At 32.7% G+C, this 13,230-nt stretch overlaps 2 protein-coding genes and 1 long non-coding RNA gene across 3 annotated transcripts in view; all 3 read right to left on the reverse strand.

Annotated features, from left to right (window-relative positions):
• LOC149090911 (uncharacterized) overlaps nucleotides 1-13,230 on the reverse strand; it is a 148,443-nt gene that overhangs the window by 28,534 nt on the left and 106,679 nt on the right. The window lies entirely within an intron of this gene.
• On the reverse strand, nucleotides 1,841-7,998 carry LOC108655396 (RNA-binding E3 ubiquitin-protein ligase MEX3C). The gene is made up of 3 exons (XM_089262843.1): nucleotides 6,927-7,998; nucleotides 4,914-6,556; nucleotides 1,841-4,648 (listed from the first exon to the last, which is right to left on the reverse strand). Exons 1-2 carry the CDS (start codon nucleotides 7,387-7,389, stop codon nucleotides 4,923-4,925), a joined length of 2,097 nt encoding a protein of 698 aa, XP_089118969.1. The 5' UTR covers nucleotides 7,390-7,998; the 3' UTR covers nucleotides 1,841-4,648; nucleotides 4,914-4,922.
• On the reverse strand, nucleotides 9,462-12,772 carry Slip1 (SLo interacting protein 1). Its single transcript, XM_018107093.2, has 6 exons — nucleotides 12,588-12,772; nucleotides 11,918-12,382; nucleotides 11,471-11,866; nucleotides 10,470-11,409; nucleotides 10,226-10,398; nucleotides 9,462-9,948 (listed from the first exon to the last, which is right to left on the reverse strand). The coding sequence occupies exons 1-6, from the start codon at nucleotides 12,639-12,641 to the stop codon at nucleotides 9,613-9,615; spliced, it is 2,364 nt and encodes a 787-aa protein (XP_017962582.1). The 5' UTR covers nucleotides 12,642-12,772; the 3' UTR covers nucleotides 9,462-9,612.

Here is a 13,230-nt window from a genome sequence, read left to right on the forward strand (position 1 = left end):
ATAGGAGGTACTTCCGTCCCGATAAAATAAGTCTTCGTCTATTTGGATTTATGTTCATATTCACTTCAAATATGTCTGCATATCCGATGTTCGAAACAACTTCAAATTTGTAATCTTTTTTCTATTTGGCAGTAAGGATAAAATATATATTACAAATTTAAATTCATATATTTATTTCTATATAAATTATTATTAAATATATATCTTTAAGCCATATATATATATATAGAATTTCACGTTAAATGATATATGTGGTAGACTTCATCAGGATTAAAAAATCACGAATGAAATTTTCGTATTTCAGGATTTGTTGCTTTTAAATCTTTATATATTTTTAATATATCGGATTAACTAATATTTATTTTTAAATTTTAAGCCTGTTTAGGCTCGAGCGAATCATTTTTATATATGTATGTATACACTCATATATATAAATTTATTGATTTTTAACTCTTCTATTATTATATTTATATATTAATCTTTTAATTGATATATCTAAAAATATAAAGAAAATTTAATTCGTTTGCAAGGGTATTTCATTATTCGGCTTGCTGAATACCGGACGTTTTTTAAGTTAGCAATAATATTGGTTTCGATGTCAGGTATTTCCATAAACTTCCTTACGAAATAATATACTTTGTTAAATAATATCAGAATACAAATGAAATACTTTTATTCAAAATTAAAGAGCTTTGTTTATTGCTTTAAGGTACTGCAAAATGATCCAATATCTAAAGGTACTAATCTTTATGTACACTCAAAAACAAGGCTCAGAATATAATACCGAAAATTTTCATAGTCTCAATACTTTTCCGTTACAGTTATTATTTAAATAAATGAGATAAAAAACAATCAAATCGGTGTGTGTTTTTATTGTAATGTAATTACTTTCAATTCGTATCATATACATAGACATATATGTATGTTCATATCTATATCCAAATACATATATATATATATATTTTTAGTAGTCAGGAGGAGGTGTACGCCTGTCTAAAATATATATAAAAATTTTTAACATATACATCTTTTGAAATATTGTGTGCAGGTCGGGTATTTTCATGGCCCTAAGTTTAAAGGATGGGCCACCATTAATTAGAGTCGTCGAACACTCAAAACTAGAGGCATGCAAGATAGCAGAGCACAAAGATCAGATGAAGAAAGGCAACCAATGTCCGTGTGAGAATGTCGCAGTTACGGGCATCACAGTTGCAAGAGGCACAAGATAAGCGAAACCAGCAGACAATTATACCGAAGAGAGGTTCACAGATTAATGTCAACAAATGTAGAAGAATTGACCGACAACGTAAGAAAGTACTTGAGCATTTACATCAAATTCATTTCTTCGCCTAGCATTTCAGTATGAGCCTGATATTGAATATTACGCTCATTCGAAAGTTGTCATTGGTACATTGGACAAGAAATGCCCGCACTGCCATGCCCTTAAATTTAAAAATGATCGGGACGTATTGCTCATGAGGAACACATAAATATTATTAATAAAAACACACATTATTTTCGAAAAATTTTATTATATAACCTTTTAGTAATACATATATTATATTTTTTTATATAAAGTTTTGTTTTTAATCGACATTAGTATTTATATGTATTAAATTTAATTATTTGCTTAAAATTAATGTCGATTAAAATGGATATATGTGTAACTTACATATATATATATATATATATATATATATATATATATATATATTTTTTTTTTTTTTTACGAACACAATGTGGATATTTCACTATTGGCATATTTATAAATATTTCTTTGCTCCTTTTTCCCCATGTACATATATTATTTTTTTTATTTATTTATTTTTTGTTTTATAAGTTTAATATGAAACATTTATAAAATATTCGTTGTAAATACTTTAACCACCATCTACAAATTAGATGTAAACGCTTACATCACTTGTAAAAAAATATTTCCACGCGAATAAGTATGCATGTAGTGCAAACATTTCTGTATTTCTCATTTTTTTCATTTATACGAACTGCAATCATGCAGTTATTTATTTCAATAATGCGCATGGACTACTGAAATAATCATCTTTGCCATCATTTACCTAATACAGGAGAAAATTAAATGACATGTAACTGTAAAAAATTTTCTAATACAGTTTTGTACTGAATAGTACTGATAGGCTATCAAAAATAACAAATAAATTGAATATTTCATGGTTAATTAGCCAGTTAGATATTTTTAACAAGGTCTTTTTTGGAAGTTTATTGGATGATTGGGTGTACCCGTACCATCTATTAAAAAGCCGTCATGAGTTAAGTCGTTAACATAACAGTACATGTAGTATCTAGTTTCAAATAAAAAGTTTCTGTCACAATTCTACCAGAAATCGGGAATGAATATTTTTAAAAGTGTGTGTATATAAGTAGATGTCATGCAAAATAAATTCTTCCAAATTCTATTGGTTATTTCTTATTACTTAATTTAGCAATATTTTTGTCTTCTTTCATGTTTGTCAGTTAATTCTGTTATATACATATATATATATATATATATATATATATATATATATATATATATATATATATATATATATATATATATATATATATATATATATATATACTATTTGATGTGTATATATGCATTGTCTAGTGTTAAATAACTTTTTAATATTCAATAATTTGCGCTTTTAGTCTCACTCAAGTATAACGTTATTCTACAATTTTAATAAATAAAATATTATAATAATATATTCAAGCTCTATTTTAAAAGTATCAGTAAGAAATTAAGAAAGTTCGAACCGAACACAGGAGACCCCGAGCCCAATGTGCTTTGTAATTATACACTTATAAAACAATAAATCAAATTTTCAAATAAATTCTTAAACAAAAATAGTATAAAAATAATAATAAATATATATTAAATAATAATATATTACATATAAAAACCTACTAAAAACAATAAAGACATTACCTATTTTTTCCGCCAGAAATAGTAGCACTACTAGAGGGACGTCTAACGTAACAGTAAGAGTAAAATAGTTTAATGGACATAACATAATTTTGGTATTCGCCAAAATATACGTGTATAAAAAAATCAAAGTCATTCACAATGAGAGGGTATCATTTGGGGCCGGTATTGAAAGTTTAACAAAAATACACATGAAGCGATATTTCAAATTTCGAGGCTTTAAACTTAAAGATGTACGAGATATAATTTTATATTTGATTCTCTATTCATTTTTTAAAACATAAAACTAAAAATTACAATACAATCAGGAAATGAAATAAATTGCGCGTCTCTAGCTCTTATAGAATCTAAGATAGACGGACGGACGGACAGACAGACGGACAGGGCTAAATCGACTCAGCTCGTCGCCCTGATCAAGAATATATATACTTTGTGGGGTCTGCCACGCCTCCTTCTGCCTGTTACATACATTTTAACAAAACCATTATACCCTGATTTCCCATTTTCAATGGGTTCAGGGTATAAAAACACAATTATACCACGATTTACAATTTTTAAAGGGTGTAGGGTAAGAGAAAAAACGGAATAAAGAATTAAATCTCATCAACTATATACAATACATGTATTACAATATGATGTTCGCAATAGACCTGTAACAATATACATTTTTTAAATTAAGTCAAAACAAATAAAAAATCAATATATAAAAGGAACGTTACTTTTAGCGCCAGATACTTTTAGATTACGCTTGTACCAATTTTCAATATTATTGGTTAATAAATATATATAAGTCTTTTTATTCACAATTACATATATCTATATATATATATATATATATATATATATATATATATATATATATATATATATATATATATATATATATATATAAGATGTATTTCTAATATATTTTTTATATTTTATATGAATTCATATAATTTATATTATTTAAATTCAAATTGGAAAGAGTTCGTATATATGCATGTACCTAATGTATTATCGCCTATGTATCAGTCAACTTAAACGTGATTATCAATTATGCATATTGTATATGTGGTGTAAACAAACAGTTCACTTCTGTTGTCAATCACATATACATATGTGCAAATATTATGTGTGAATAATACAAAAATTTAGCTCTGTATTCTCATATATATGTATGTATATTTGTTATTATTCACACATAATATATATATGGGATTATGCGTATATGAGTATTATACCATGATTAAGAAGCTAATAAATTTGTAAATCTAAAAATATTTGATTTTTTAAATTGATCTTACATATAACATAATATTACACATATCTAGTTTTCGAAATGGTAATGTGTTTCATATTTGTATTTATATTTGTTTTTGTATTGGTATTTTTTTTAAGGTTATGTATATATTCCATATATGTATGTATATGTTAACATTTCTATATTAAGGTTAGGAAACCATTTATATATATGGTTTCCTAATTTTAATATGGAATTTTTAAATGCGTTCCAAACTAGTGAAAAAATGGATTTGATAGGAATCCTCTAATTTTCTTTAAATTACGATCTCAAATAAAAGTGCGTTTATTTAGTCTTTTTGTTAAAATACATAATATTTTCTGCTGTATCTCCTTGCGGAGCCCTCAAATTACATTTATTTTAAATGTTGACGTAGTTTTGATTAATATTGAAATAATAATAAATATTACATATATCTCTATGTCAGATTTGGCTGAATGTTTGATAATTTTTTGTTGTCTTTTATTTTCGGGATTGCTACGAGCAAATGAAATAAACTTTTTATTTGCGTTTTTAATTGGGATTGTTTCTAGTTTAGTTTAGTCTAATAACTTAACTCCTACATATTTTTTAATGACAACTGCATTTTCCGGTTATAGCATACATTTTTAAATTAAATTAGAATCGGCTTTTAGTTTGAATAATACCAATACCAATGAATATATATATATATATATATATATTGAGCGTAGTCATTTATGCTAAAATACGCATGGCATGGTAAACAATTGAATGACATACGGGGCAAATGGGTTCTATTGAGACACAAATTTGATTGGCACAGTCCATACAAAACATATTGTGACCACAGGGAACTAGGGCGGTCGTCACTTCTCTCTCATTGCATACAAAGCATTCACGATGCAATTTTTCTGAACTATTCTTCAATATGTTCCGCTGATTACGATGTTGCAATAATGAAGAACTATTTTTGGTGCCTGGTTCCTTATAGGTGCCGTTGTCTGTAGTTTTCTGACTAATTTTTAGGCTGTGCTCCCCTAGCAGCGAGTCCGTTGGACTTATTGAGGCAGTAGGCGAGCAATGGGATGCTGCTGTAGTCGTTGTTGTTGATGGTAGATTCCAAATGCTGGGAGAGTCTCCAATGCCCTCATCAACGTCAATTGCATCATTCAATTTTTGCCATATATTCAACAGCTCTGGGGGAGTATTAACGCTGTTAGTACTATTCGCGCTATTGTTCGTGCTTTTAGTTGATGCAGTCGAGGAGGCAGATGAGCATGAACGCGTTAAAATGTTAGCTGAGATTGATTGGCAAGAGCCAGATGAATTATTAGCAGAGGCGGACGTGGATGTACAGAATGACAACGATTTGGTATTAATATTACTATTGGTGTTGGTATTGGCATTCACACTGGTATTGGTGTTGGCGGTAGTATTGGCATTGGTATTGACAATGACATTGGTATTGGCATTGACATTGGTATTTGTATTACGGAATAATGAATTTGTTTTTGATGCCTGCACGTTTAGGTCATTTACAGTGCCCGATAGCGCCATCGCGAAGTTTCTGTCCGTTGTTGTTATTGGAGTTACATTAGATGTGAGATCTACTAGATCAGAATTTTGAAAGCATTTCGTTAAATTATGCACTGGCATGATAGAGTTGGCAGTGCTGGAACTTGAAATGTTATCAATGACACTACGCGAGTTGTCGACGTAATTAAGGTTGGGTGCAATATCGCTCGTATAGATTGATGACAAGATATCTGAGTTAAGATCGTCACTTAGTATCTGGCTGAGCGTATTAATCGTGTGCAGAGTAGCATATTCGTGTGACTCTAAAGTTTCCGTACCATTCTCACTGCCATGAGCGCTATTGCCCGTACGTAGGGCTATATGAGCCTCGATTTGTTTACGTGCGGTCTCCACATTTTCGGGTAGTCCAGTTACCTCGAATATGGGCTCCTTTTCACGAGACGGGGTGACAATGTATGTTTGTGTTTCTTGTTGTATGTGCTTAATGGTGGCACCTTTCGGCCCAACAACTAGGCCCACGACTCTGTAAGGTACACGCACCTGGATTGTAATTTGGCCGGGCAAACAGGGCGGCCCAGACTGCGCCCTAGCAACAATGCCCATGGCCAATGAACCCGATTTGCCACTTCCACTTATCCCGCTGTTCGATCCTTCTATTGATGGTTTCCGTGAGGCTCGAATTAGGCTAAAGTGATCAGCAGCTGATAGTATTTCGCGTTTGGCCTTGTTTACATCTTCTTTGCGTCCTGTTACAACGAATACTGGCTCCTCTCCACGCACTGGAGTCTTAATATAGGTATTTGTTTTTGCTCTTAAAGCTTTTATCTTGCACCCTAAATAGTAATAATAAACAAATAAATTGAGCGGTATAGCAGTGCGTATTAGCTTTGTATATAATTGCTTTATATTGATAGGTATATCGTATATTAACCAAAATCTAAATTTCATAAATTATTAGTTTAGCCCACAGAATATGATTAAATTTTGTAACCAAGTATCGGACTATATTTCTAAGGACTTTTCTGAGCACTCGACGCCAAAGCGGACTGATCCAGTTTCATCATAAGCTATGATTAAATTTTAGGAACATAATAAATTAATAATGATGTAAATTGTCGGAATTAATCCAGTCAGTTAGTCAATGCAGTTAGTCACAGGAAGATAAGTTTAATATAATTGGCAATATGAATGACGGTTCCTTACCTTGGCGTCCCACGATTTCAGCAACATGTTCAGAGCTGGGAACTGGAACACATTCGGTCATATTTTGTGATTTCTTTGATCTTTCCTCCAGGCCAACGGAGGGCATTAAAAGGCCAGATGCAGTCGTCGGTGGTAGCGGTAGATTGTTCATGGGCCCTATATCGGCCCTGTTGAATGCGTCAGACACCACATTAATATCGCCGATATCATAATCACTCTGTGCGAGTATTGGCTGAGCATAACTATTATTCTGATTACTCTCATTGAGGCCCACCAGGGAGAGCTCCAATGCCAGCTGCAATGTTCGCGGGTCTTCAGGCAACGGAATCGTGTGCACCTTTTGCTGTTCAATCATTTGATTGTGTGCGTGAGTCAGGCTGTGTTTGTGAACTGAGTCTGTCATGTTAATATCATTAAGTATTTGAGGTGAAATTTGTATGGCCGCAGATGCCTTAGCAGACATTATTAGAGAACAATAGTTGGTAACTGAAGATGTATTGGTACTATCTTTGTGTGCGAATAATGTATGAATTAAGAACGCCTGCGGCACCGTTAACGATGAGGGAAATGAACTACAATAGTCCCAAATCACAACTTCACGCTCACTCGATGATATTGGAGATTAATTTTTATTATTATTTATGTTAGATGTCGGCTCGGTTAGGCTAAAGCCATCGTTGATGAACTCACTTCGATGTATCAATTAGTCTCTGATACGATACGTCATTAAGATATCTCATTATATTTGATATTTAAATGTTTCTTTTTGAAGTATTATTATCTTATCTTTACGAACCGGTAATTTTATACGCCGCTGTAAATAAGCGCCAGCATTCGTGCATTCATGATGTAAGAATAGCCTCTGCATTTTATGTTCGTCAATACTTTAGATGTGCATTAACTTGTGTATTAGTAGCCAGTGATAAATGGAATTTGTCAATGATTAGGCATTGTTTCCACAGCAGTTGAATTCCCTTTTCTGCAATAGACAGAAATACTGAATTGCATTTGGTATACATACACGCACACTCTGCTGTGTCGGTGCTTCACTATGTATGGGTGTAGTATAGGCATGTTATTCGTGAATACACATACACACACGCACATATATTATATATATATATATATATATATATATATATATATATATATATATATATATATATATATATATATAATATATAAAATACATATATGTATGTATCCAAGTTGTTACATGTATATCCTAGGGAAAAACAACCAAAAATTATTGAACTATTCGACATTAGGAGTTCAGCCGTTTTACTGTTTAAGCCGCGCACATATAGATATTCTTATTAGTATACATATGTATATACATGCACATATGTACATACATACATATGTATATGTAGTTACGAATATGTTCGAGCCGTACAAGCTTACGTTCTCTTTTGGATGGAACAACCCCTAACATTAGGTCTCTGTGTCGCTCACCCTATAAACACTCTCAATCATGACGCTCGCATCCTTACTAAAATGTATGTGTACATAATTTACAAAATTACACTTAGGTAATATTTTCTCAGAAAGATTTGTTTTAATTTCGATTCGCAATCGAAAAATATCGAATGCAGTGAAAAGAATTTTTCTATCTAAAGGTTTGGGAAGTGTATGATAACGCGCACATATTTCAATACTGACTCTTACACACATGCACATGCATCGTATCTGCATATCACCACACAATAGGATCATAGCCACGCCTCGAATGGGCTATAAAATGCACAAAAATATTAGCAGCACTATTCATAGATGAGTACATTTTATTGTTTAGTAAGCAACAAACCATACTGGGATTTTCAGGTGCGCGTCTTATTTTTTAAATAAATAATTTATTTTTATTTTTTGACCGGCTGCAAAGTAATATTTTGCCGGCTTCACAAATTAACATATAATTTGAACATGTACAGAATGTCAAAGATACAAGTACTGTTAGAGTACTGAAAAATTTACAGAGCACACAACAGACTGTTCTCTCCTATGTGTATGTACACATCTACAACATGGTCCAACATGTTGCAGCGTAGACCTGCTCAGTTGACAGAGCGCGCACTAACTCGTGTGAAACACATATGCACGCAGTATAAAATATAAGCTTTACACGTTTATAACGGCTTAATTAGAAAGGCATACTAATTACATGTACAATAGAATCTGGATTTAACTACGACTACTCTACCGGGAACACGCTATAACCGTAAAAGTTTGTCTGGCGACCAGAATTGTTGTCGTTAAAACCGTACAGACGCTATAAGCACCTATAATTTTACTACACATGAAACATAAACCTAATATTTTCTGGAGCTGCTAACACCATTTTTAATTTTACTCAGTTTAACTATATTACTTTACACTTGTAAGCATCAGATTACCCACTCATATAATAAACTTGGCGATATATTTGAAGCATTTTACGATTTTCTGAAATTAATTTTCGACTCAAACTGTAAAACACTCAATTATTCATAAAATGACATGCCACTCTATATGCTCTGAAAATAACATGATCGAATATAAACTTGCTTAATAACAAGGTAATTTTATATTTTTTTATTTACATACATACGGTAGCACTATTAAGGGGATATTCATCTTAAAAGGAATTCGTTACAATAATACAACTAACATGAGGTTGGAAAATCTTTAAAGTTAACCACTTTATACTTTATTGTGTAGGAAATTGTTGATGCTGCTGTTGATGGAGCAGTTGCTGATGATGTCGACGTTCGCGTGCACGTTCTATATGTCGTTTCTTTTCTTCCTTAGTCCAATAACGACCGATCTTAACCTCTGATATTGTATCATCCTCAGTTGTTGTTATTTCGTTGTTACGTATATTTTTACGTATACCCATGCTCACAGTGTTCCGTACTGGTCGCTTAACTATGTATCTGGTTCCATCTGGACGCCGCTTTACTTTCCACACCATTGGAATTTCCTCTGAGACATTTTCTCCTAAAATAGAGCTTGTCTTTGTTGTGGTAACAGTCTTATTTGCGACCTAGTTAGAGAAAATACAACATGATTAAATATATCCAAAATACTTCATTTTTTCTTATACCTAATAAAAGCTGTATATATACACTAAAAATAGATCAATAGATCAAATCAATACTTTTGGTACTTAATACATTCAAAAATATACTATTATCTATCTCACAGATATAAATTTAAAAATTCGATTATTGAATTTCTGTTACTTCTGTTATTTCTGCGAACGATCATTATGATCATCCTTATAGGTATTACATTATTTATTTGATGCCAATTGTGTTTACCTCTTGACTGCTAACAAAATGATAGCGACTTAAATTGGGAGCGTTAAATTGCGGGCATGGACTTTGCTGTTCGTCGTTTGATTTAGGTCGCATTGTTTTACCGTCCATTTTAGCAGTTGCTGATGCAAAAGGATGTAGCTCGTCGGCAGATGTATTATTTAGTACAACAGTTTCTAAAAAATACAAAATAAATTGTAGTTCTTAGTAATTAAATATGTTAATCTCAATTAAATCCACTACGAACCGGAACTATGTTGGGAACAAACTATACGGCTAGACCTTATAAATGGTAGCAAAACGGGTTGAAAGCTTATAGGATTTTTAGAATTTGCATTTGCAGTTCCCGTTGCCACTGAAATTGATTCGATCTCTAAATTTATGGCATTTTGTTGAGGCGAAGCACTGTTATTGGAGCCACCCGTATTATAGGCACTTGAAGAATTTTCTACCTCTTCCTGCTGTTGGTTTATACATTTATTCTCGATGTCACCATTAGTTGCACAACAGTTAGCTCCACTGCTACTTGATTCACTTGTGTTTGTTATAGCGCTGCGTAACGTATAAATTCTATTCGAGATTCGATTTTGTTGTTTACGGTTTAAGCTTGGACGTCCAGCCATCGTATGAACGGATCTTGTATTCAGCTGTGATTTAATCCCTAACCATTGGGCTACACGTTGCGTTTGCTGTTGCATTTCTAAAACATCCGATTCTGCCATCATTGGTGATGAGCAAGATCCCATTGCAGTCATATAGTTAGAGCTCTGATATGGTGAGCAATAGAGGGGTTCTATTTCAGAATCCTCGGGAATTGTTTCGTAAATATGCTCGCAATCATCATAACCATATTCTTTACTAGTTATTGTTCGCAGGCTTTTGTCTATGATTGGTTTTATGCCTTGCACATTGTCAATGTACAACTTTTCTATGGCACAAGTTTGTGTATGTCCTCTGTTTTTCGATATTTCAGACATCATTTGAGATCCACTGAAAGTTGCTGATTTAATAGGTTTCGCCGCAGATTCTGTTATTAAATTGTTAGCGCTTGTTTGCCGCTGCTGCGTTAAAAGCAGTTTGTCCAATTTGTCCACGACATTTGTGTAATCATCAGATAGAATGCTGTTGGCATAATCAAAGTTACTATCGATCTCTTCATCGTCCTCATCGTCGTCATCGTCGTCATCCTCCATTATAAATGAAAAGTATATATCAGATGGTGTTTTATATGGCATTATAAGTACTTACGGGATATAGAAGTCGACTGACAAGCAATGTAACAGACGAAGTATTTTCAGCTATTTGCGTTTCGGCATGCTTTTTACTCTTGATGTCTATGCCATTAATGCGGAGAATTTGATCGCCACGACGGAGTCGACCGTCGCGCTCGGCCACGCTCTCTGGCTGTATATCACTTATGAAAACATCATCACAGGCATCAGCGTCAGCATCAGCATCGGCATCTGCATCTGCATCAGCATCAGCATTAGCATCCGCGTTTCGTCTTGTTAAGTTTGCATTCTTGTTGCATATCACAGGATTAATAATATTCTCTTCACACTCCTTCGTACTGTAGTAGTTATTACAGGAAACAGTGAGTCCAATTTGATCGTTAGTTGAATCATTTTTCACGAGGGTTACTTCCTGCAAAGTACGTGTTCTATACAAAATGTTTCTATATGCACTAAAACTTACCTCGATGTCGATCTCAGGCTCCAAACACTGCTCAAAAAAATGATGCTCTTGCTCAATAAAATGATCGGCTATTGCTTGTGCAACATTTTCCTTATTATTGACTTTTTTGTTAGTTGAGTTGAATGCATCAAACTTGTCATTCGTTTTTTTCTCCTTCGATACTGGTTCGGCTTGATCACTGTTTTGAAATGTTCGTAAAGTTAAAATAATTTGATTTCCAGCTGACACTGATGATAGAGGTGACGTCGGCAATGAATTGAAATTAATATTTTCTGAGGCACTGGTTGCTTTTGCATTAGATCCTTGAACATTTTTGATTCTTGAACAAATATCATCGTCCAGCAGGTCTTCGGTGTTGACGGGATTTCGTTTTCGGCATAACTCAACTACTAGGGTTTCTTTAGCTTGAAGGAACATTTGAACCGCGTCATAACTAGACAATGAAGTAATGTCGTTGCCATTCAACTGTAATGAGTTATATATTTATATTCATGTTCGAGCACGAAAGCATTATAAATTGAAAAAAAATGTGACACTGAAGAAGCCTGCACAATGCTGCACTCATGCAGGAATGTACATACATATGTACATACATATATGGGCGAAATCGTTGATACTTTTGTGTGCAGTTGTCTGGTTACGGTTTTTTTTTTTTGCAATTTAAACCTACCTTTAACACAACATAATCTAACTCAATAACATTGACACAGTTATTAGAGCACATTTTGAAAAATTACATAGCTTTATTAATTTTTATTCCGTGAAATAAATCCACACCCACACAACAGAAATACATACATCGTTTATCATTCTGAATTCGCCGCGACTGTGTGACCATAGTGCCTGTTTCTTCAATATCCTACTATTTTTGATTATCTAAAAATTTGTACATCATTTTAAGAGAATTTTAGAATTAAACGTACTAATTTATAAGCTAAATCACCATATATACTACAATTTGTTAGATCAAGCTGATTATGCTCTTGACTTAAAAGTGAAAATATTGTAAAATACTGTCATATTCAAAATAAATATTTGTTCGCAATGGTGAATGGTAAGCAGTGTTGCCGAATCAGCTACTTCGTAACTAGATCTGGCTTTTTTAGAGTGATTGTTAAAAATATGTTAATACAGTTCTTAGCTACAAATCTGGCTACTATTTAAAATTCAATTTATTTAGAATAAAAATAAATTTGCAAAACCAATGGCCAATATGTATTGCATCGATATCACTACCGAAGTATAAAAACGCGCTCTGCTAATATTTGTTCGCAATGGTGAATGGTAAGCAGTGTTGCCGAATCAGCTACTTC

This window comes from Drosophila navojoa, chromosome 6 (genome assembly GCF_054131105.1).
Source record: "Drosophila navojoa isolate 15081-1374.11 chromosome 6, UAZ_NAV_1.0, whole genome shotgun sequence".
Lineage (NCBI taxonomy): Eukaryota > Metazoa > Arthropoda > Insecta > Diptera > Drosophilidae > Drosophila > Drosophila navojoa.